Source organism: Oncorhynchus kisutch, unplaced genomic scaffold (genome assembly GCF_002021735.2).
Source record: "Oncorhynchus kisutch isolate 150728-3 unplaced genomic scaffold, Okis_V2 scaffold1048, whole genome shotgun sequence".
NCBI classification, from domain to species: domain Eukaryota; kingdom Metazoa; phylum Chordata; class Actinopteri; order Salmoniformes; family Salmonidae; genus Oncorhynchus; species Oncorhynchus kisutch.
In genome coordinates, this window is record NW_022262993.1 from 67,000 (window position 1) to 93,190 (window position 26,191).

At 41.8% G+C, this 26,191-nt stretch overlaps 2 protein-coding genes across 4 annotated transcripts; both read right to left on the reverse strand.

Annotated features, from left to right (window-relative positions):
- Positions 1-2,327: 2,327 nt before the first annotated feature.
- On the reverse strand, positions 2,328-6,019 carry LOC116364341 (zinc finger and SCAN domain-containing protein 2-like). Its single transcript, XM_031817493.1, has 2 exons — positions 5,244-6,019; positions 2,328-3,182 (listed from the first exon to the last, which is right to left on the reverse strand). The coding sequence occupies exons 1-2, from the start codon at positions 5,674-5,676 to the stop codon at positions 2,821-2,823; spliced, it is 795 nt and encodes a 264-aa protein (XP_031673353.1). The 5' UTR covers positions 5,677-6,019; the 3' UTR covers positions 2,328-2,820.
- Positions 6,020-9,405: 3,386 nt separating this feature from the next.
- LOC116364340 (zinc finger protein 239-like) lies at positions 9,406-11,685 on the reverse strand. 3 transcript variants are annotated; one of them, XM_031817492.1, is made up of 3 exons: positions 11,127-11,685; positions 10,191-10,313; positions 9,406-10,022 (listed from the first exon to the last, which is right to left on the reverse strand). In XM_031817492.1, exons 1-3 carry the CDS (start codon positions 11,383-11,385, stop codon positions 9,622-9,624), a joined length of 783 nt encoding a protein of 260 aa, XP_031673352.1. In that variant the 5' UTR covers positions 11,386-11,685; the 3' UTR covers positions 9,406-9,621. The 3 variants fall into 3 exon arrangements, with proteins under 3 accessions (XP_031673352.1, XP_031673351.1, XP_031673349.1); XM_031817491.1 differs by having other exon boundaries at positions 11,118-11,682; XM_031817489.1 differs by having other exon boundaries at positions 9,406-10,313; positions 11,118-11,684.
- Between the last annotated feature and the right edge of the window lie 14,506 nt (positions 11,686-26,191).

Genomic DNA, 26,191 nt, shown 5'->3' on the forward strand with positions numbered 1-26,191 from the left:
CTTCCTTACTTCTATGACGTGACAAACCTTTAAGCAGATAAGATCAGTTAAACCCACCTACATACAGGAAACACTGACATTAGAAAAACTCCACAGGAAACTGCTGGCAGAGCAGCAACGTTACACATAGTGTGTCCTATAATATCACCTCTAACTTTCTACTGCTTGAGTTCACCTCTTATAGAATATTGGCTTAATGTTCCAGCACCTCAATATAAACAGTACCAGCACCCAAAATGAGTACTGGTGAGGTCTCATGTTAGAGCAGGAGAAGGGGGGATGTGGTGTAGAAGCTAGTAGAGGTCTGTTACCCAAGTCAACTCAACAGGCATGATGTTATATGTCAGGGTCAGGCTGGGCCAAGAGAGGAACAGGTTACTGGTTATGATGACATCACTGGTGAAAAGACAGTGATAGAAATATATTCTCTCTCTCTCCCCCTCCTCCCTCTCTACCCTACTTCCCTTCCCCTCCCCCTCTCTGTCTCCCTCCCATCCTTTAATTTATATTAAATAAAGTAAGGGGAGGTAGAAGAAGGGGAAAGGGGGAGAAGAGGAGGGGGGAGAAGAGGAGAGGGAGGAGAAGAGGAGAGGGAGGAGAGGGGTGAGAAAAGGAGAGGAGAGGGAGGAGAAGAGGAGAGGAGAGGGAGGAGAAGAGGAGATGGGGGAGAAGATGAGAGGGGGAAAAGAGGAGAGAAGGGAGAAGAGGAGAGGGGGGAGAAGAGGAGAGGAGAGAAGGGAGAAGAGGGGAGGAGAGAAGGGAGAAGAGGAGAGAAGGGAGAAGAGGAGAGGCGAGAGAAGAGGAGAGAAGAGGAGAGGAGAGAAGGGAGAGGAGAGGAGGGAGAAGAGGAGAGGGGAGAGAAGAGGAGAGGAGAGAAGGGAGAAGAGGAGAGGAGAGGAGAGGGGAGAAGAGGAGAGGAGAGAAGGGAGAAGAGGAGAGTAGAGGGGGAGAAGAGGAGAGGAGAGAAGGGAGAAGAGGAGAGGAGAGGGGGAGAAGAGGAGAGGAGAGAAGGGAGAAGAGGAGAGGAGAGGGGGAGAAGAGGAGAGGAGAGAAGGGAGAAGAGGAGAGGGAGAAGAGGAGAGGGGGAGAAGAGGAGAGAAGGGAGAAGAGGAGAGGAGGGGGGAGGAGAGGAGAGGGGGGAGAATAGGAGAGGAGAGGAGGGGGGGAAGAGAAGAGGGGGAGAAGAGGAGTGGAGGGCCTGCCTGCCTGCCTGCAGTATATACGCGAAATCAACAAAAGTATGTGGACACCTGCTCGTCAAACATCTCAATCCAAAATCATGGGCATTTGCATGGATTTAGTCCCCCCCATTTGCTGCTATAACAGCCTCCACTCTTCTGGGAAGGCTTTCCACTAGATGTTGGAATGTTGTATATATAGTGTATTCCAGGAGAATATCACCTGTGATGCTGTCTGGTCCAGGAGAATACCACCTGTGATGCTGTCTGGTCCAGGAGAATATCACCTGTGATGCTGTCTGGTCCAGAAGAATATCACCTGTGATGCTGTCTGGTCCAGGAGAATACCACCTGTGATGCTGTCTGGTCCAGGAGAATATCACCTGTGATGCTGTCTGGTCCAGGAGAATATCACCTGTGATGCTGTCTGGTCCAGGAGAATATCACCTGTGATGCTGTCTGGTCCAGGAGAATACCACCTGTGATGCTGTTTGGTCCAGGAGAATATCACCTCTCACAATATTGGGACGGCAGGGTAGATTCATAAAGTGGAGTGATGATGTTATGTAAGGGTCAGACTGTATAGGCTATATTACATGTATATAGTGTATTATTGGGGCAGCAGCCTAGTGGTTAGAATGTTATATAAGGATCAGACTGTATAGGCTATATTACATGTATATAGTGTATTATTGGGGCAGCAGCCTAGTGGTTAGAATGTTATGTAAGGATCAGACTGTATAGGCTATATTACATGTATATAGTGTATTATTGGGGCAGCAGCCTAGTGGTTAGAATGTTATGTAAGGGTCAGACTGTATAGGCTATATTACATGTATATAGTGTATTATTGGGGCAGCAGCCTAGTGGTTAGAATGTTATGTAAGGGTCAGACTGTATAGGCTATATTACATGTATATAGTGTATTATTGGGGCAGCAGCCTAGTGGTTAGAATGTTATGTAAGGGTCAGACTGTATAGGCTATATTACATGTATTTAGTGTACAGTGGGGCAAAAAAGTATTTAGTCAGCCACCAATTGTGCAAGTTCTCCCACTTAAAAAGATGAGAGAGGCCTGTAATTTTCATCATAGGTACACTTCAACTATGACAGACAAAATGAGAAAAAATCCAGAAAATCACATTGTAGGATTTTTAATGAATTTATTTGCAAATTATGGTGGAAAATAAGTATTAAGTAATAAGTAATAAGTATCACTGGTTAGCGGACAAATCAGGTTGTTGGTGCTGTTGAAACAACCACAACTAAAAAAACACATGGAAATGGGAGATATATTTTACCTCCCTGGTTAGAGGACAACCTGCAGAAGACAGACAGCTACATTTTGGAGAGATGCATTTACATTTAGAGGTCGTTAAACAAAGGAACGCAACACTTATTTTTCATCACTCATCGATATCATGTTGAAATCATTTGTGTGAGAGTCTGGAGATGAGGTTGTCCTGTTAAAACTAACAGCTCAAAAACCACATGGAATCTGAATCTATCATGAAACAACTCCATCATTAATGTATTTTCTGATGTTTGATCAGAGATCTTTTATCAGAGTATCTCTTGTCACATTGACCACAGCTATGAGGTTTCTCTCCTGTGTGTGTTCTCTGGTGTACAATCAGATGACTAGATGACTGATACCAGGTTGCTTGACTGAGTAAAATTCTTCCCACATTGATAACAGCTGTAATGTTTCTCTCCTGTGTGTTTTCTCTGGTGTGATAACAGGCTGCTTGACTGAGTAAAACTCTTCCCACATTGATCACAGCTATAAGATTTCTCCCCTGTGTGAATTATCATGTGTACTTTTATTGAATTTGATCTTAAGTAACTCTTCCCACAGTCAGAGCAGCAGTGAGATTTCTTCCCTGTTGGTCTCCACTGGTGTTTCTTGAGGTGTTCTGATCTGGAGAGACTCTTCTCTGCCTCGTCAGCTTCATGATGTTGTTGAGGCTCCCCAGAGGATCCACGATAGTCACGTCTCTCTCCTGTGTGAACAACAAAGTCAGACAGATGGTTAAAGGCCCACAACAGCAGAAATCCACTGTAAAAGGTGATGCCAACAGCGTAGCCATGATGTTGTACAACAATTGACGTCTGTAATGAATGTTAAAATGATTTGATAATTGTCTTAAGACAGTCAAGTGAGCAACAATAGTCATATTTAGTCTTGTTTTCACATTAGTAGTAACATCGATGATTGTAGGCTAGAAATAAGTTATTACAGTTGCTGAACCCCTAAGCAGTGTGCCAGGCAACCTTTGGTCACCAATATAGGCCCCTTTCTGTGTTTGCTAAAATAGGCGCTCGATGGCAATGCACACGCAATTTGGTTGCAGAAACTCCTCCATGCTAATGTGGAAACCGCTAGTCATACCAATACCATAAAAACAACATAGACCTACTGTAGGACCCATAACTTCACCTAACAACAACATAGACCTACTGTAGGACCCATAACTTCACCTAACAACAACATAGACCTACTGTAGGACCCATAACGTCACCTAACAACAACATAGACCTACTGTAGGACCCATAACTTCACCTAACAACAACATAGACCTACTGTAGGACCCATAACGTCACCTAACAACAACATAGACCTACTGTAGGACCCATAACTTCACCTAACAACAACATAGACCTACTGTAGGACCCATAACGTCACCTAACAACAACATAGACCTACTGTAGGACCCATAACTTCACCTAACAACAACATAGACCTACTGTAGGACCCATAACGTCACCTAACAACAACATAGACCTACTGTAGGACCCATAACTTCACCTAACAACAACATAGACCTACTGTAGGACCCATAACGTCACCTAACAACAACATAGACCTACTGTAGGACCCATAACTTCACCTAACAACAACATAGACCTACTGTAGGACCCATAACGTCACCTAACAACAACATAGACCTACTGTAGGACCCATAACTTCACCTAACAACAACATAGACCTACTGTAGGACCCATAACGTCACCTAACAACAACATAGACCTACTGTAGGACCCATAACTTCACCTAACAACAACATAGACCTACTGTAGGACCCATAACGTCACCTAACAACAACATAGACCTACTGTAGGACCCATAACTTCACCTAACAACAACATAGACCTACTGTAGGACCCATAACTTCACCTAACAATAACATATACCTACTGTAGGACACATAACTTCACCTAACAACAACATAGACCTACTGTAGGACCCATAACTTCACCTAACAACAACATAGACCTACTGTAGGACCCATAACTTCACCTAACAACAACATAGACCTACTGTAGGTTCCATAACTTCACCTAACAATAACATAGACCTAGGACTATAAATAATTTAATATTTCATGTGAAACATGGAAACTAAAATGTCTTTGTCATGACATTTCATAACCTGATCACCAGATAATTGTGTGAATAATCCCACTAGGCTCCTCTGTAATGTGTTGTCATTCTAAATGTCCTGAATGAAGGAAAATAGCTCTCTGTGTTGTACAATAGCCTATCCATTAAGAAACAGTTCTCTACACAAACAGAGTAACGAGACGCTACTGTAAATCAAGCAGACAGTAACATTATAAACGTATTCATAGTGTAGTGAATTCAGGGGGAAGTCCTGAGCTGAACTCAAATCTGGTCCAGCGACTGTCAAGCCAACACTTTAGAAATGTTACGCCAAGATGTCTGAACTTCTTGATGAGGTCGCTAGGTTTTGGGTTGAGGTTGCTACAATAGCTTTCTCTATGAATGTGAGAGTGGTTACATTTCTCCAGCCCCCATCCCTCAGCTGTTTACCAAACCAAGTCTCAGGGCAGCCATTTTGTTGCTGTTTAAATCCTAGGTTGTCCCTTTTAAAAAGCCAAATCAATCGTTCTGATGGGGTACAACAGGTGGTTGTGTTATATTCTTCAAGAATCAATGGCTATAAATAATATAAATGTGGCAATTACATATTTCCCCTTTAACACCACACATCAGTTCAACAACTGCAGAGTTTGTGCCTCTGTTTTTAAGACAGTACTTACTAGTGTTAATCACGGCCCGGTTTCTCAAAACCATCTTACGGCTGAGTTCACCGTCAGAACCATAGGATGCGTTAAGATGCGTTGGGGAAAGCGGGCCCAGATATCCAGTTTCCTCTTCTTCCTCCTCCTCCTCCTTTATCGATGTGCCAGTCATCTCCCCCTCCTCCTCTTTCACTCCATAAACTGCATCCTCCTCTCTCTCCGCCTCCTCTTCTTTTACTGTAACATCCTCCTCCTCTTTCACTCTGAACGAGTCTTCCTTTTCTTTCACTGAAACGTCTTTCTCTTCTTCTTTCACGGTAACAGCCTCACCCTCTACTTGTTTTTGTATTGTAACATCCTTCTCTTCCTCCTCCTCTTTCAGGAGAGCTTCTTTCTCCGTCCAGAAGACCTCCTCTTCTTTAGCAGGAGGAGAGCAGCTTAGTGAACTCATGGTCGGAGATGTTCTCTAGCTAGCATTAGCAACTAGCCTAGCTCTAAGCTAATTTAGCAAACCAGCTAGCTGACAAACAACGTAAATATATAATTAAATGGGCCAACACGTACATACGACAGAAGTGTGTTTAATACACAGCGACTAACATACACCAAAACAGTGTAAAGAGAGTGAATGTTGTAGCTATGTTTGCTATAAAGCTACCGAGGTGTCTAACTGTTGTTGTTGAAGGAGCGTCCCGTCCACTAGATTATACGTCACACTGGCAGCGTCGCCTGAACCTAAAAGACGCACATCGCCATCTGCTGACTGGAGGGGCAACGCAGTTGAGGAACCAAACGTTTATTTTTCATTAATTTCATTAAAATTAATTATCATATTAAGTCGTTCAAAGAAAAGCATGTGTTGATTGATTCGTGTTTAATGAGTGATCATTTAAAACAAACTTTAGACCCACTACATATTTACATTGAACCATAGTTCTGACATGGATCATTTTGACCCCTGAGGCATATCTTTTATCACAGCCAAAATGTGGTTTATTCCATTTTTCATGACTTTGTCAATCAACTTGTTCTTAATAAATCTAAATCCTGGTTTAGTGTTTCTGTATCATTATGGACTTTTAACAAACTCAAATCCTTTGGAGTCATTTTGACTCCAGCCAAAAGCACCTTTGATAAATAGGACGTTTATTTCAAATCAGAATCACATTTTATTGGTCACATACACGTGTTTAGCAAATGTTATTGCGGGTGTAGCAAAATGCTTGTGTTTCTAGCTCCGACAGCAGTAATATCTAACAAGTAATATCTAATCATTTCACAACATATACCCAATACACACACATCTAAGTATTTGAATGTAGGTTTCTCTGTAGACATGATCCATCCCACCAGAGGGTGGAGGGGCACCTGTGTCAGTGGTTTTGACCAGATAGACACCTGCAGACACACAGTATAGTGCCTCCCATGTTCTCTCCTAAGATTGGACTTTCTATACCACGTATCACCTGACTGTGTACAAAACTGCCAATGATAGAAACCTCTTCCAGTGGTATACAGTGTATTCATTAAGTATTCAGATCCCTTCACTTATTCCACATTTAGTTACGTTACAGCCTCATTATAAAATTGAATATGTTTTCCCCTCATCAATCTAAACACAAAACCCCATAATAACAAACCAAAAACAGATTTTTAGACATTTTTGCAAATGTATTTACTTAAGTATTCAGACCCTTTGCTATGAGACTCGAAAATGAGCTCAGACATCCTGATTCCATTGATCATCCTTGAGATGTTTTTACAACTTGATTGGAGTCCACCTGTGGTAAATTCAATACATTAGACATGGTTTGGAAAGGCACACACCTGTCTATATAAGGTCCCACAGTTTACAGTGCATGTCAGAGCAAAAACCAAGCCATGAGGTCAAAGGAAATGTCCGTAGAGATTTGAGACAGGATTGTGTCGAGGCACAGATCTGTGGAAACGTACCAAAAAATGTCTGCAGCATTGACGGTCCCCATGAACACAATGGCCGCCATCATTCTTAAATGGAAGAAGTTTGGAACCACCAATACTCTTTCTAGAGCTGGCCGCCCGGCCAAACTGAGACATCGGGGGAGAAGGGCCTTGACCAGGGGGGGGAACAAGAACCCGATGTTCACTCTGACAGAGCTCCAGATTTCCTCTGTGGAGACGGGAGAACCTTCCAGAAGGACACCATCTCTGCAGCACTCCGCCAATCAGGCCTTAATGTAGCAATGATTAAATTGTCAACATTTATTCAATGGACAATTCTGTGAACTGTTCTGTGAAAGGTGTCGGCTAGAGATTAATTGCTGGAGCTTGCAGAGATTTGTAGTCTTGCATGTTGTCTACTTTGATGCTAATTAGCATATTTGAAGCAGAGAGTAGAGAGAGACATCCCCATTAGTTCCTGCCAAGGCAGCATCTACTCTTCCTGGGGGTTTATTGTGGATCCCCATTAGTTCCAGCCAAGGCAGCAGCTACTCTTCCTGGGGTTTATTGTGGATCCCCATTAGTTCCTGCCAAGGCAGCAGCTACTCTTCCTGGGGTTTATTGTGGATCCCCATTAGTTCCTGCCAAGGCAGCAGCTACTCTTCCTGGGGTTTATTATGGATCCCCATTAGTTCCTGCCAAGGCAGCAGCTACTCTTCCTGGGGTTTATTATGGATCCCCATTAGTTCCTGCCAAGGCAGCAGCTACTCTTCCTGGGGTTTATTATGGATCCCCATTAGTTCCTGCCAAGGCAGCAGCTACTCTTCCTGGGGTTTATTATGGATCCCCATTAGTTCCTGCAAAGGCAGCAGCTACTCTTCCTGGGGGTTTAATATGGATCCCCATTAGTTCCTGCCAAGGCAGCAGCTACTCTTCCTGGGGTTTATTATGGATCCCCATTAGTTCCTGCAAAGGCAGCAGCTACTCTTCCTGGGGTTTATTATGGATCCCCATTAGTTCCTGCCAAGGCAGCAGCTACTCTTCCTGGGGTTTATTATGGATCCCCATTAGTTCCTGCCAAGGCAGCAGCTACTCTTCCTGGGGTTTATTATGGATCCCCATTAGTTCCTGCAAAGGCAGCAGCTACTCTTCCTGGGGGTTTAATATGGATCCCCATTAGTTCCTGCCAAGGCAGCAGCTACTCTTCCTGGGGTTTATTATGGATCCCCATTAGTTCCTGCAAAGGCAGCAGCTACTCTTCCTGGGGTTTATTATGGATCCCCATTAGTTCCTGCCAAGGCAGCAGCTACTCTTCCTGGGGTTTATTATGGATCCCCATTAGTTCCTGCCAAGGCAGCAGCTACTCTTCCTGGGGTTTATTATGGATCCCCATTAGTTCCTGCCAAGGCAGCAGCTACTCTTCCTGGGGTTTATTATGGATCCCCATTAGTTCCTGTCAAGGCAGCAGCTACTCTTCCTGGGGTTTATTATGGATCCCCATTAGTTCCTGCCAAGGCAGCAGCTACTCTTCCTGGGGTTTATTTTGGATCCCCATTAGTTCCTGCCAAGGCAGCAGCTACTCTTCCTGGGGTTTATTATGGATCCCCATTAGTTCCTGCCAAGGCAGCAGCTACTCTTCCTGGGGTTTATTATGGATCCCCATTAGTTCCTGCCAAGCCAGCAGCTACTCTTCCTGGGGTTTATTGTGGATCCCCATTAGTTCCTGCCAAGGCAGCAGCTACTCTTCCTGGGGTTTATTATGGATCCCCATTAGTTCCTGCCAAGGCAGCAGCTACTCTTCCTGGGGTTTAATATGGATCCCCATTAGTTCCTGCCAAGGCAGCAGCTACTCTTCCTGGGGTTTATTGTGGATCCCCATTAGTTCCTGCCAAGGCAGCAGCTACTCTTCCTGGGGTTTATTATGGATCCCCATTAGTTCCTGCCAAGGCAGCAGCTACTCTTCCTGGGGTTTAATATGGATCCCTATTAGTTCCTGCCAAGGCAGCAGCTACTCTTCCTGGGGTCCAGCTAAAATAAAGGCAGTTATACCATTTTAAAAACATGACAATAAATTGACAACACACTGTGTCCTCAGTCACCTTGTCCCAGAGAGGTTTACATGGTTATCAAAACATCACACCAGGGTGAGTCTAAACAAAACACAGCCCTGTGGGGAAAATGAATGGAACCATCTCCCTGTTTGACCTCTAGTTGTTATGGATATTATGACTCTACAGAGACACAAGGTGGACGTGTCAAAATATGTTCCATTGATAAATCACACTTTATTTAACCTCAATGTCATCTTGTGTTTACATGGCATTGTAGATTGTAGCTGTATATAGGATGTATTCTGGATGTTTTCAGTGTTTTTAACCCTTTCAGACAATGGATTAATCACAATTAAAAATAGTGCACTAACATTACACAAAGTGAACTCAAGTCTGACAGCCCAAACAAACACACACATTCTCAGTCAAAAACACAAGTCAGAACACAGCCTCTCGATTCTCTCATGTGTTTTCAGGTTCTCTGACTGGGAAAATGTCTTTCCACAATGAGAGCAGTGGTATGTCTTCTCCTCCTGTGTATTTGTATGTATTCCTTCATGCTCTTTCAGGTACCTTAACCGGGTAAATCTCTCTCCACACTGGGAGCAGCGGTACATCTTCTTACCTGTGTGTGTCCTCTCATGCTTGTTCAGGTTTCCTACCTGGCCAAAACTCTTTCCACAATGGGAACATTGGAAAAGCTTTTCCCCTGTGTGTCCCCTCTCATGCGTTTGCAGGCTCCCTAACTGGGAAAACGTCATTCCACATTGGGAACAGTGGTAAGGCTTCTCTCCAGTGTGTATTCTCTTATGTGTTCTCAGGCTCCCTAACTGGGTAAACGTCATTCCACATTGGGAACAGTGGTAAGGCTTCTCTCCAGTGTGTATTCTCTTATGTGTTCTCAGGCTCCCTAACTGGGTAAACGTCATTCCACATTGGGAACAGTGGTAAGGCTTCTCTCCAGTGTGTATTCTCTTATGTGTTCTCAGGCTCCCTAACTGAGTAAAACTCTTTCCACACTGGGAGCAGTGATGTCGTCCTGCTGGTTTGGACGTCTCGGGGTCTGGTTTCCCTGAAGGACTCTTCCTGCTGTCAGAAGGAGAGTCTGGTCTCTCTCCTGTCAAAGACAAACAGATGATTTAATTAAACAGAGACCTGAATGAAACCTCCACATGATAAAAGTTCCTATGACGTTTAATCTAGACTAGATCCCTCAATCACCTGAAGTCACTTTTCACAAGTGTTATTAAAGCCACTACAAAATGCAGGTCTCTGTGTGGTTCTTAGTCAGAGAGGCCTATAGAATGGTCTAGAATGTCATTGTATGCTGTAGCGTTTACACCAGTCCAGCCTACGCTTGACACTCTAGCAATGATAAAGAACTTTATGATAACGCGGAAATTAAATAAACGATTTGGTATCATTTTTATGATGGAAGATTGAATAAGTGTGCTTCAAACGGTTTGCTTGTAATGATTTGAAGCCATCGTCTCGACAACCTGTGCATGAGAGTCCATTCAACTCAGTTTCCCTACCTGAAAAAAACGCCATTCCGTAAAGTGTATTCGCACACGCAAATTCAGGAAGAAACCGAAGAGCATATGGCCTGACCGCGTTTTGCGACTGTCGGCTCACTTGACCGCAGTCAACGGTGGGCTGGAAATCGCCTCCAGTTTAGTACAGTGGAATTGCAGTATTGAATGAAGGCAAGTCCATTCCGTGAGACATTTAAGTTGTGATTTTGGGTGCAAATCCATTGTTAAAGTTTTGTTGTTGGGCAGCTTCTTGATGCTATTCACATCTTACAGTGTAGCTTTATCAATTCCTACATTAAAAAACGGCATTTAAGCTCAGAACTAGAGTAGAATGCCGTTTTAAAACCACGTATCAGTTCAACAACTATTTTCAAGACAGGACTTACTGGTGTTACTCAGATCTTCTGTCTCCTCCTCTTCTTCCCTCTCCTCCTCCTTCAATATGACAGTTATCTCTCCTTCATTCACTCCAAAAAAAGTATAATCGTTTTCTTCCTCTTCTTTCTGTGTAACAGCCTCACCCTCTACTTCTTCGTTTACTGTGACATCCTCCTCTTCATTCTCCTCTTTCACGACAACGTTCAGCCAAATACCTTCTTTCTCCTTCCAGCAGACCTCTTTTTTAGCAGGAGGGCAGCAGCTTGCTGAGCTCATGGTCGGGGATGTTAGCCAGCTAACCTAGCTAGTTAGCGACTAGCCTAGTGATAGGCTCATTTATCAAGCCAGCTACCGTTACCTGACTAAACGGATATATGACATGAAATGGGGAAACTAGTTAAAAGACAGAATTATGTTCCAAAAACAGAAGTAAATATAGACCGAAGCAGTCTGAACAGCTTGAACGTTTCCGCTAGGAAGCTACCGAGGTGGCTGACGAGATGTTGTTGAAGAAGCGTCCCGTCCACTACATTATACGTCACTCTGATAGCATCGCCTGAAAAACGCATATCGCCATCTGTTGACTGGAGTGGTTAACGCAGATAAATGTTTATTTTATTTCCAGACAAAAAGTGCATTTTCACATTTCTTTCATTAAATAATAATATAATAGTCAGACAACTGCAGATTTGTAATAAGTATGAATTTAAAACCTACTTCCACATTCTACCAACCCAACAGATGTTTCTACTACAGTGAATATTAACCAATGAGGTGGGTCTTTACACATTCTACCAACCAACAGATGTTTCTACTACAGGGAATATTAACCAATGAGGTGGGTCTTTACACATTCTACCAACCAACAGATGTTTCTACTACAGGGAATATTAACCAATGAGGTGGGTCTTTACACATTCTACCAACCCAACAGATGTTTCTACTACAGTGAATATTAACCAATGAGGTGGGTCTTTACACATTCTACCAACCAACAGATGTTTCTACTACAGGGAATATTAACCAATGAGGTGGGTCTTTACACATTCTACCAACCCAACAGATGTTTCTACTACAGTGAATATTAACCAATGAGGTGGGTCTTTACACATTCTACCAACCCAACAGATGTTTCTACTACAGGGAATATTAACCAATGAGGTGGGTCTTTCCACATTCTACCAACCCAGCAGATGTTTCTACTACAGGGAATATTAACCAATGAGGTGGGTCTTTACACATTCTACCAACCCAACAATTGTTTCTACTACAGGGAATATTAACCAATGAGGTGGGTCTTTCCACATTCTACCAACCCAACAGATGTTTCTACTACAGGGAATATTAACCAATGAGGTGGGTCTTTACACATTCTACCAACCCAACAGATGTTTGTACTACAGGGAATATTAACCAATGAGGTGGGTCTTTCCACATTCTACCAACACAACAGATGTTTCTACTATGAACACTTTCAGGTTCATTGAAGTTAAATTCCCAAAAAGCCTAAACAGGTTTGGTCCTTATCAGGTATTGGAGCGTTGAAAGATGATGCACAACAACGGTTTCTTCCACGAAACCACGACTTCAATAACCACCGCGGGCAAAATAACTGTAAAGTTATTCTCCATCGAAACGACTACCGCCACAATCAACCTGTTCGCAATACATGGGTATTGGATCTGACCTCATTGATCTGTCAGTAAGCTATGTTTACATGGGTATTGGGATCTAACCTCATTGATCTATCAGTAAGCTATGTTTACATGGGTATTGGGATCTGACCTCGTTGATCTATCAGTAAGCTATGTTTAGCTATGTTTACATGGGTATTGGGATCTGACCTCATTGATCTATCAGTAAGCTATGTTTAGCTATGTTTACATGGGTATTGGGATCTCAGCTATAGTCTAATCCAGCAAAGGAGTCCTACCAGCTAGCAGTGTAACGAACCTTGTAGGAAAGTACTACGTGGCTCTGGTGGAAGATCAGACCTCACCACCATTTGACTGATGTTGGGGGCGTGTCTGAAGACTCCCCGTGGGATTCTTTAAAACCTCTTAAAGAGGCTGCGAATTTTTGCAGCTTTTTGTTAAAAATCGCGCAAAATTTCAACGTCCTGCTACTCATGCCAGGAATATAGTATATGCATATGATTAGTATGTGTGGATAGAAAACACTCTGAAGTCTCTAAAACTGGTTACATCATGGCTGTGACTATAACAGAACGTGTGTAGGAGGCAAAATCCCAAGGAAAACTGTTCACAAAAAAACACACAAAAAATATCCCTCCGCCAGTCTCTGTATTGTCTATGGCAAGGGAAAATAGATAGCGTCCAGTTTACAATGCCTACAGCTTCCACACGATGTCGCCAGTACTGGCGATTGAGTTGAAGTTTATCCTTGGTGAGATGAGGAATAGGCACTTCCTGTCTTCGGGTACAATTGTGGCTGGTATTGGAGTGGCCATCACAAAGCCCTGACCTCAATCGTATAGAAAATGTGTGGGCAGAACTGAGAAGGCGTGTGCGAGCAAGGAGGCCTACAAACCTGACTCAGTTACACCAGCTCTGTCAGGAGGAATGGGCCAAAATTCACCCAACTTATTGTGGGGAGCTTGTGGAAGGCTACCCGAAACGTTTGACCCAAGTTAAACAATTTAAAGGCAATGCTACCAAATACTAATTGAGTGTACGTAAACTTCTGACCCACTGGGAATTTGATGAAATTAAAGCTGAAATAAATAATTCTCTCTACCATTATTTTGACATTTCACATTCTTAAAATAAAGTGGTGATTCTAACTGACCCAAGACAGGGAATTTTTACTAGGATTAAATGCCAGGAATTGTGATGAGATTAAATGTATTTGGCTAAGGTGTATGTAAACTTTGTACTTCAACTGTAGGTACCGTTACTGTGTTAAAAACAGGGGCAGTTGTAGGACTGATGTGTGTGGTGTTAAAGGGGAAATCTGACATTTGTTTCTAAACATTGGAGTAAAAAAATAATGCCAGCTTTGTTATTGTTTCAACTGCAGATTGGTTGTTTGTTGTGTTGGTTTTTTTAAAGGGGCAACCTGGGTTTTAAACAGAAACAAAATGGCAGCCCAGAGACCTGAGCTGTGTTGGAATACTCATACTAACTGTACTATTTGTGACGTACATTGAGTTTGTAGTTTGCTTATTGGTCGTAGTATGATATAGTTGGTTTAGCCAAAAGTTCCCTGGTATGCAAGCATTTCTAAACTTCTTTGATATAGGGGGCGCTCTTTTAATTTTTGGATAAAAAAACGTTCCCGTTTTAAGCGCGATATTTTGTCAGGAAAAGACGCTCGACTATGCATATAATTGACAGCTTTGGAAAGAAAACACTCTGACGTTTCCAAATCTGCAAAGATATTGTCTGTGAGTGCCACAGAACTGATGCTACAGGCGAAACCAAGATGAAATTTCAAACAGGAAGTACCCCCAGATTTTGAAGGCGCTGTGTTTCAATGAGTCCTTATATGGCTGTGTATGGGTCACGAATGAGCTTAGACTTTCTGTCGTTTCCCCATAGTGTCGACAGCATTGTGACGTATTTGTAGGCATATCATTGGAAGATTGACCATAAGAGACTACATTTACCAGGTGGCCGCTTGGTGTCCTCCGTCGCAATTATTGTGTAATCTCCAGCTGCATGTATTTTTCTGTTTGCTTCCGAGGAGAAACCCAACTGCCACAAATGATTTATCATCGAATAGATATGTGAAAAACACCTTGAGGATTGATTCTAAACAACGTTTGCCATGTTTCTGTCGATATTATGGAGTTAATTTGGAAAAAAGTTTGGCGTTGTAATGACTGAATTTTCAGGGTTTTTTCTTAGCCAAACGTGATGAACAAAACGGAGCGATTTCTCCTACACAAATAATATTTTTGGAAAAACTGAACATTTGCTATATAACTGAGAGTCTCCTCATTGAAAACATCCGAAGTTCTTCAAAGGTAAATGATTTTATTTGAATGCTTTTCTTGTTTTTGTGAAAATGTTGCCTGCTGAATGCTAGGCTTAATGCTATGCTAGCTATCAATACTCTTACACAAATGCTTGTGTAGCTATGGTTGAAAAGCATATTTAGAAAATCTGAGATGACAGTGTTGTTAACAAAAGGCTAAGCTTGTGAGTCAATATATTTCTTTCATTTCATTTGCGATTTTCATGAATAGTTAACGTTGCGTTATGGTAATGAGCTTGAGGCTATGATTACGCTCCCGGATACGGGTTTAAAATAATGACAGCTTTGTTCTTGTTTCAACTGCTGATTGGTTGTTTGTTGTGTGGCTTTTTTAAAGGGGCAACCTAGGTTTTAAACAGAAACAAAATGGCAGCCCAGAGACCTGAGCTGTGTTGGAATACTCATACTAACTGTACTATTTGTGACGTACATTGAGTTTGTAGTTTGCTTATTGGTCGTAGTATGATAGAGTTGGATTAGCCAAAAGTTCCCTGGTATGCAAGCATTTCTTAACTTTTTTTCACTTTTATGGGGTATTGTGATGTCATTATGGGGTCCTGTGATGTCATTATGGGGTACTGTGATGTCATTATGGGGTATTGTGATGTCATTATGGGGTATTGTGATGTCATTATGGGGTCCTGTGATGTCATTATGGGGTACTGTGATGTCATTATGGGGTATTGTGATGTCATTATGGGGTATTGTGATGTCATTATGGGGTATTGTGATGTCATTATGGGGTATTGTGATGTCATTATGGGGTATTGTGATGTCATTATGGGGTATTGTCTGAAGATAGATCTTTTTTTTTTTAAATGTCATCCATTTTAGAATAGTAGCCAAATAAAATTTTACTGGTTGAAGTCGTTTTTAAATATAAAGTAGTACATTTTCGACAAAAACATAAATGTTATATTAATCAGGACATTCAAATGAACCTTACAATTATAATCCAAAGTAGTGTGAAATGCACCCATAAGCAACCTGTAAATGGAGGCTATATCTGCTGTCAGCCTATGAGAAGTCCCCTGAGTTTTCCCCCACGGGGGTGAATTAGTGAATAGACACAGAGATTAATGTGAGGTTCCTTGAGTAGCATCCTGATCTTACACTGATAGTGTGTTGTCATATTCAGAATACATTGTGGAAAAACTACAATCTCTGCTCACCTTTTTGCTCCAGGCAGATATACAACATCCATAACTAGTGGTTTCTGCATCAGAAGGGAGGGGTTTCTGCATTAGAAGGGAGGGGTTTCTGCATTAGAAGGGAGGGGTTTCTGCATTAGAAGGGAGGGGTTTCTGCATTAGAAGGGAGGGGTTTCTGCATTAGAAGGGAGGGGTTTCTGCATTAGATTGGAGGGGTTTCTGCATTAGAAGGGAGGGGTTTCTGCATTAGAAGGGAGGGGTTTCTGCATTTAGAAGGGAGGGGTTTGTGCATTAGAAGGGAGGGGTTTCTGCATCCAAATTGCATGTGCATCGCCCTTGTTGCAATTTTAGCAAACACAGAAAGGGGCCTATATAGAAGACCAAAAGTCATCTGGCACACTGCTTAGGATGTCAACAACTTTTACTTTTTTCTAGCCTAAAATCATTGATGTTACTACTAATGTGAAAACAAGACTAAATATGACTATTGTTGCTCACTTGACTGTCTTAAGACAATTGTCAAGTAATTTCAACATTCAATACAGACGTCAATTGTTGTACAACATCATGGCTACGCTGTTGGCATCACCTTTTACAGTGGATTTCTGCTGTTGTGGGCCTTTAACCATCTGTCTGACTTGTTGTTTACACAGGACAGAGACGTGACTATCGTGGATCCTCTGGGGAGCCTCAACATCATGATGCTAACGAGGCAGAGAAGAGTCCCTCCAGTTCATATCACCTCAAGAAACACCGGCAGAGACCCACAGGGAATACATCTCATTGCTTCTCAGACTGTGGGAAAGGTTGCAAATCTTCATCAGAACTTACAATACACCAGAGAATACACACTGGAGGGAAACCTTATAACTGTGATCAATGTGGGAAGAGTTTTACTGAGTCAAGCTGCCGAAACCTTACCACTGCCCTGACTGCGGAAAGAGTTTTGTTAGTTCAACAGATTTAAAATCACACCAGAAAATACACACAGTAGAGAAACCTTATAACTGTACTCAACGTGTGAAGAGTTTTGTTACATCCAGCCATCTGACTATACACCAGAGAACACACACAGGAGAGAAATCTTACAGCTGTAGTCAATGTGGGAAGAGTTTTATTCAGTCAAGTAGCCTGATATCACACCAGAGAACACACACAGGAGAGAAACCTCATAGCTGTGATCAATGTCACAAGAGATACTCTGATAAAAGATATCAGATCAAACATCAGAAAATATAGAATACATACATGAAGGAGTTGTTTCATGATATCAATGAAATGTCACAATGTAGAATGTTTAAACATTGTAGTAGGAGTATTTTAATGATGTCACAATGTAGAATGTTTTAAAATTGTAGTAGGAGTATTTTAATGATGTCACAATGTAGAATGTTTTAACATTGTAGTAGGAGTATTTTAATGATGTCACAATGTAGAATGTTTTCACATTGTAGAAGGAGTATTTTAATGATGTCACAATGTAGAATGTTTTCACATTGTAGAAGGAGTATTTTAATGATGTTGTAGTAAAACGCCAAAGGGATCTACCTCCTGGTCCTCTTCCCCTGTCTTACCCACCAAGGGTAGAGACAGAGATGACCTCGCCTACTGAAATACCGGATTGGGCAAAGCCACCAAAAGACGACTCAAGCCAACCAACTACTGGTGTCAGGAAGAATCACCCTCTGCCTCAAGTGACACCTCTGAATGGGAACAGCTGATAGACTCATTGCTGATAGAGTAAAGGCTCTGTCATAAACAGAGGCCCATATATGCACTGTAAGAAAAGCATTTCCTGTTGTAAGATATGTCATCACCCTCTCTGCTCTGAGGGAATGGGAGGAGCAGCGGATCGGGGCAGAGAATCAAAAGGTATATAAAGAGACATTTGCCATTACTTTGGCGCTGACTTCTTGAATTCTGAATTCATTTAGACAACCATTTGACTTCGGGTAAATTGCCACCTGACTCAAATTACTTAAAGATTCTAACTTGTTGGATCTGAGAAGGGTCTCTCCGATATACCCTTTAACTATTGAACAGCTGTTCTCTCGCCTGTGGCCTTGGTGCTTGTATACTGATGCAAATTATATCCAGAGCCAGTCTTTGAAACTGCAACTCTCGATTGAGCTCAGTACCTCGCCCTAGTTGTGTGGCACAGACTCTTCGATATTCCAGTGGGGCAGGGAATCACCAGCGGGTTCTCTCATCCAGTTCAAACTTGGATCTCTAAATTTAGTAAACCACCAAGTCAACCTCTCAGCCAGTAGAGGGGAGTCGCTACCTATCTAAATTCTTAAAAGGACTCTGACCGGTTGAAACTCTGCTCCTGATCTCGTGGGTCTCCTCATCATCTCTCAAAGGTAATTAAATAACTATTATAAGTATTTAATGTAGAGATAAGTGTTATCATTGTACCAGGCATTTTATAGAGCATTAAGGCATTTGCATGTTTTTGATTAACGCTGTGTGTGACCGAGCAACAAATGGTGTATTTTGAAGTGTGTTTGATTGTAAAAGACAAAAAAGTGTTTTCAAAAATAAACGGTCTTATTTTGTCTCGAGTAAAAGGTTCTCTCTAGACAGTTAACGGCACAGGAGATAACAACTCTGACACTCCCCGCTACCGGGACACTGGAAACGGGGATCAATGCTCTATGACAGAATGAGTTACCATTAAAAGACAAGGAGGAAGGTGTGTCCAGTAGTGATTCATTTAATTGTCTTGTCGATCTATCTAAGTTTTATTTTCCAAGCGATACATAGCCGACGGGCAGAGTAGTGAGACTAAGTTGACTAAAGGTCTTCACACTTTAAACTAGATACATCACAGAGGGGAAATACTCAACCACAGGGAAGTCATATAGAGACTGGTAGGACTAGTGCTTAATAACAACTCAAGGACTAATTAGTGGTGAAGCAAAGAGTCTCGAGGATAAATGTGGGGTTCACACATCCCAGCTAGAGACCGTTGAGAGTGACAAGGACTAATTAGTGGTGAAGCAAAGAGTCTCGAGGATAAATGTGGGGTTCACACATCCCAGCTAGAGACCGTTGAGAGTGACAAGGCACTCTCAACGGTCTCTAGCTGGGATGTGTGAACCCCACATTTATCCTCGAGACTCTTTGCTTCACCACTAATTAGTCCTTGAGTTGTTATTAAGCACTAGTCCTACCAGTCTCTATATGACTTCCCTGTGGTTGAGTATTTCCCCTCTGTGATGTAGACCTCTCTACGCGGACAACGTATCGATACAGAAAGAGAGGCAGGGCTACGCGAGCGGTCCTGGTTATACCGAGATAACCTGAAGTATCTATAGTGCCCTGTCCAATCCAGGGAACGGGACGCTAACCACCTCTAGCACCCCGCTGCCGGCCAAGGGGCGGGGCTGAAGGTTTCATATCGCGACAGTCTCTATCGAGCCGTAGGCAGGAACTCTAACGTAATTACAGAATCTTATTCATTCTAAATTACCGCCCATTTGGAAAAGGAAAATGCTATAACTATTTACTCTGAGCTGCTTTTCAATAGGTTGGTGGTAGATGGAAGGCCGTGTTGCCCAACTGAGTCCTTTGAAGAGTGTCTCTGGTGGTGAACGAAAAACGTTGTAGTGTCGTCGTTGTGTGGTAGAGGGGATACTCTGTCCGTCCTTTCTGAGTCCATGTTTACAGCGCCCGCTGCTAACTCAACGGCTAGCAGGTATCACTTCTGTAGCGAATAAGAGTTCAAAGTTCATACCATTCGCAACCAAAGCTCAGGCTGAAGTTGGCTTCGTTTTGTAGTTATTATCTGAATCTTTCTGACATCGGATCGTCATCCTAATGTACCCGGAACAGTTATTATCTGAATGCTTCTGACATCGGACCGTCATCCTAATGTACCCGGAACAGGAGGTTACATTTTCGTCAAGGTGGAGGGAGAGAATGGTGTGTTTCCTAGTTTACAACCCATGTATCTTCAGATGGGCAGGCCACTTATTGAGCAGAGCCCGAACCTTATGAAAACCCAAATGTCTCATTTGGAAGCTAAAATTACATTTAATCATAAACCCACAGGCCAACTTCATGACACTGTGTAATGATACAATGACCCTCCATCCAATGTTCTGCTGCTGTTGTCCAACATTGTGACGCCACTGACATGTTTACAGGTTGCCATGCCGACGAAAGAGAAGGTGTTTTCATTCTGTAACAAGGCCTTCACTTCAGTCTGGATGGCTGCTTGACTGCAGACAGGTTACACAGTATCAGTGGAGGTGTTAGGCTGTTTCTGCTCTCCTCCCAACTACTAATGGAATTGTCCTGCCAATGCAACGTATGAAAATGTATCCAGTCACTACTGTAAGTCTCTCTGGATAAAAGCGTCTGCTAAATGACTCACATGTTCAATGTAATGTTCAGTTTGACAATATCAATGGAATAGACCAAAGCAGAGCCATGTATTTAGATATGAACAGATATCTCGATGGAGGATAATGTCAGTATTTAGCTACGTTATTAGCTGTTTTGCTCACCAAAGGTGGAACAAAGTGAAACTGTTGATGTCAATGTCTCAGTTCCGGGAGAGTAGTGGGTGAAACCATTCACCTCAGGAAAAGGGGTGATGTAAATAACGTTTCCTTTCATTATGTGTTACTGAATTAATTAAAATATTTGCTGCCATTGTAGTAATGTTGGTAATACGAGAGGTCTTCGGACTTACCATTTTTGTATAATTTTCTTTGAAAGAACAACTAGTGTGTTTTGAGTGCTTCTCCCCTATTTGGGAAGTTGGTCTGCCCGCTCCTCAGTCTGACAGATATTCTGAGAGCAGGTTCGAGTCCTCTTCCTCTGGACATAAACACTGTTTCAAACTGTATAACACAATAGTGGTTTTGGAAAACTGGTTCATATATCCTAAAGTCAATAGCGAATGTGGCTCTGTAGATATTTATTTAGCCGTTCATGAATTGAAGACCTATTTCAGCCAGTTAACCAAGTTGTTGCTGTCTTAGCTAGCCGTGTTAATGACGAGCTAACGAGCACCGTTGGTCTCTGCACTACAATGTCCCGCTAGTTATTACCAGCAGGTGATTTACTAGCAGGGGACTTATTGAAATATTAAGTGAATGTTTATTTTCTTACTACCGTAAAAGGTTTATATAAAAGGGTTGTACTTGTGCTCTGTATTTATGGATTAATATCACTTCACATTGAGGGTTTGTATCAATAACGTTACTGTTGTTCCTATCTAACAGATATCTTGTCTTACCTAACCATGTATCACTACTGTTGTTCCTATCTAACAGATATCTTGTGTCCTACCTAACCATGTGTCACTACTGTTGCTCCTCTCTAACAGATATCTTGTGTCCTACCTAACCATGTGTCACTACTGTTGCTCCTCTCTAACAGATATCTTGTGTCCTACCTAACCATGTGTCACTACTGTTGCTCCTCTCTAACAGATATCTTGTGTCCTACCTAACCATGTGTCACTACTGTTGCTCCTCTCTAACAGATATCTTGTGTCCTACCTAACCATGTGTCACTACTGTTGCTCCTCTCTAACAGATATCTTGTGTCCTACCTAACCATGTGTCACTACTGTTGTTCCTATCTAACAGATATCTTGTCTTACCTAACCATGTGTCACTACTGTTGCTCCTCTCTAACAGATATCTTGTGTCCTACCTAACCATGTATCACTACTGTTGCTCCTCTCTAACAGATATCTTGTGTCCTACCTAACCATGTGTCACTACTGTTGTTCCTATCTAACAGATATCTTGTCTTACCTAACCATGTGTCACTACTGTTGCTCCTCTCTAACAGATATCTTGTGTCCTACCTAACCATGTATCACTACTGTTGCTCCTATAACAGATATCTTGTGTCCTACCTAACCATGTATCACTACTGTTGCTCCTATAACAGATATCTTGTGTCCTACCTAACCATGTATCACTACTGTTGTTCCTCTCTAACAGATATCTTGTGTCCTACCTAACCATGTATCACTACTGTTGTTCCTATCTAACAGATATCTTGTGTCCTATCTGTCAATGCCTGTCATCACTGTTTGATATCTTTTACTGCAGATAAAAACCGAGTCAACCTGAAGTGTGGGTGTCCGTGTGCCTTTCTTCTGGGGGCGATGTGAAGTTGGTTCCACCAGGTGTCTGTACTGTATAAACACTGCTAATCCAACAATAGTGCTAGGTGTCTGTACTATATAAACACTGCTAATCCAACAATAGTGCTGGGTGTCTGTACTACATAAACACTGCTAATACAACAATAGTGCTAGGTGTCTGTACTATATAAACACTGCTAATCCAACAGTAGTGCTAGGTGTCTGTACTATATAAACACTGCTAATCCAACAATAGTGCTAGGTGTCTGTACTATATAAACACTGCTAATCCAACAATAGTGTAGGTGTCTGTACTATATAAACACTGCTAATCCAACAATAGTCCTAGGTGTCTGTACTATATAAACACTGCTAATCCAACAATAGTACTAGGTGTCTGTACTATATAAACACTGCTAATACAACAATAGTGCTAGGTGCCTGTACTATATAAACACTGCTAATACAACAATAGTCCTAGGTGTCTGTACTATATAAACACTGCTAATCCAACAATAGTACTAGGTGTCTGTACTATATAAACACTGCTAATCCAACAATAGTGCTAGGTGTCTGTACTATATAAACACTGCTAATCCAACAATAGTGCTAGGTGTCTGTACTATATAAACACTGCTAATCCAACAATAGTGTAGGTGTCTGTACTATATAAACACTGCTAATCCAACAATAGTGCTCGGTGTCTGTACTATATAAACACTGCTAATCCAACAATAGTGCTAGGTGTCTGTACTATATAAACACTGCTAATACAACAATAGTGCTAGGTGTCTGTACTATATAAACACTGCTAATACAACAATAGTGCTAGGTGTCTGTACTATATAAACACTGCTAATACAACAATAGTGCTAGGTGTCTGTACTATATAAACACTGCTAATCCAACAATAGTGCTAGGTGTCTGTACTATATAAACACTGCTAATCCAACAATAGTGCTAGGTGTCTGTACTATATAAACACTGCTAATCCAACAATAGTGCTCGGTGTCTGTACTATATAAACACTGCTAATCCAAAAATAGTGTAGGTGTCTGTACTATATGAACACTGCTAATCCAACAATAGTGTAGGTGTCTGTACTATAGAAACACTGCTAATACAACAATAGTGTAGGTGTCTGTACTATATAAACTACAGTCCACCTGCTAATCAACCAACAGTGTTAGGTGTCTGTACTATATAAACTACAGTCCACCTGCTAATCACCCAACAGTGTTAGGTGCCTGTACTATATAAACTACAGTCCACCTGCTAATCAACCAACAGTGTTAGGTGTCTGTATATATATATATATATATTCAATACAATACCTACTAATGTCCTACTGAGCAGTACAGCTTGGGTTGGTCTACTATTATCCTACTGAACAGTACAGGTTGGGTTGGTCTACTATTATCCTACTGAACAGTACAGCTTGGGTTGGTCTACTATTATCCTACTGAACAGTACAACTTGGGTTGGTCTACTAGTATCCTACTGAACAGTACAGCTTGGGTGGGTCTACTATTATCCTACTGAACAGTACAGGTTGGGTTGGTCTACTATTATCCTACTGAACAGTACAGCTTGGGTTGGTCTACTATTATCCTACTGAACAGTACAGCTTGGGTTGGTCTACTATTATCCTACTGAACAGTACAGCTTGGGTTGGTCTACTATTATCCTACTGAACAGTACAGCTTGGGTTGGTCTACTATTATCCTACTGAACACTACAGCTTGGGTTGGTCTACTATTATCCTACTGAACAGTACAGCTTGGGTTGGTCTGACTGTGAAAGACCAATATGGGATTCATCATTTAGGTCATTCAGTGTGTATCACTGTTTCTTGTGCTTTTCACACAGGGTGCCTTTCCTTCTCTGGGCCGTTTGGAAAATGTTTTGCTAAATTAGAGTACTGTATACCCACTTCTCCAGGCACCACTACACCACTGCCTACAGCTTTCAACATACCAGTATTTAGTTTGGAAACATTCAGAAGAAATGCTGGTATAATTAATACAATAATAAAATATGTCACATTTTCAATTTATTTGTTTCAAAATTGGTTGCAATGCTGTGAAAAACAGTTGCACTGCACTGCTACAATAATCGATATTCTCAAAGTTGAGTTTGAGTTTGTCTTTGCAGGGGGACTCTTATTTAGAAGAAAATAATCTGATGATGTTTGCCAGCATATTATCCTGCTGCTAGCAGAACGGTAATTTAGGCGTTTAACCTCGAATATTTGTACGGTGTGCTGCGAGGTACAAACTGCAGAGATCTCTATGGAGACGTAGATCAATAAGAGGTTATTTCCACCAGGGGGAGACAAACGGCAGTTAATATTCCAGAATAGAGCACCACCGAATGTGTAGGCTACCTAATCAATTCTTGCTAATCAATCAATTCAAATCCTGTCCATGAAGAGAAGTGAACAAGTGCACACTTTGGGAGGAAGGAGAGATTATTGGGGCAGAGACCAGGTATGTAGATGTTTCCCCAGCCAGGTACCACTACAACACATACCAGTCAATCAATATATCATCACTTTGGGAGGAAGGAGAGATTATTGGGGCAGAGACCAGGTATGTAGATGTTTCCCCAGCCAGGTACCGCTACAACACATACCAGTCAATCAATATATCATCACTTTGGGAGGAAGGAGAGATTATTGGGGCAGAGACCAGGTATGTAGATGTTTCCCCAGCCAGGTACCACTACAACACATACCAGTCAATCAATATATCATCACTTTGGGAGGAAGGAGAGACTATTGGGGCAGAGACCAGGTATGTAGATGTTTCCCCAGCCAGGTACCACTACAACACATACCAGTCAATCAATATATCATCACTTTGGGAGGAAGGAGAGATTATTGGGGCAGAGACCAGGTATGTAGATGTTTCCCCAGCCAGGTACCACTACAACACATACCAGTCAATCAATATATCATCACTTTGGGAGGAAGGAGAGACTATTGGGGCAGAGACCAGGTATGTAGATGTTTCCCCAGCCAGGTACCACTACAACACATACCAGTCAATCAATATATCATCACTTTGGGAGGAAGGAGAGATTATTGGGGCAGAGACCAGGTATGTATAATACATCATAGTCTATGTGGAGGATAAATAACTACACACCAGGACAACAATACATCATAGTCTATGTGGAGGATAAATAACTACACACCAGGACAACAATACATCATAGTCTATGTGGAGGATAAATAACTACACACCAGGACAACAATATATCATAGTCTATGGAGGATAAATAACTACACACCAGGACAACAATACATCATAGTCTATGTGGAGGATAAATAACTACACACCAGGACAGCAATACATCATAGTCTATGTGGAGTATAAATAACTACACACCAGGACAACAATACATCATAGTCTATGTGGAGGATAAATAACTACACACCAGGACAACAATACATCATAGTCTATGGAGGATAAATAACTACACACCAGGACAACAATACATCATAGTCTATGGAGGATAAATAAATACACACCAGGACAACAATACATCATAGTCTATGTGGAGGATAAATAACTACACACCAGGACAACAATACATCATAGTCTATGTGGAGGATAAATAACTACACACCAGGACAACAATACATCATATTCTATGTGGAGGATAAATAACTACACACCAGGACAACAATACATCATAGTCTATGTGGAGGATAAATAACTACACACCAGGACAACAATACATCATAGTCTATGTGGAGGATAAATAACTACACACCAGGACAACAATACATCATAGTCTATGTGGAGGATAA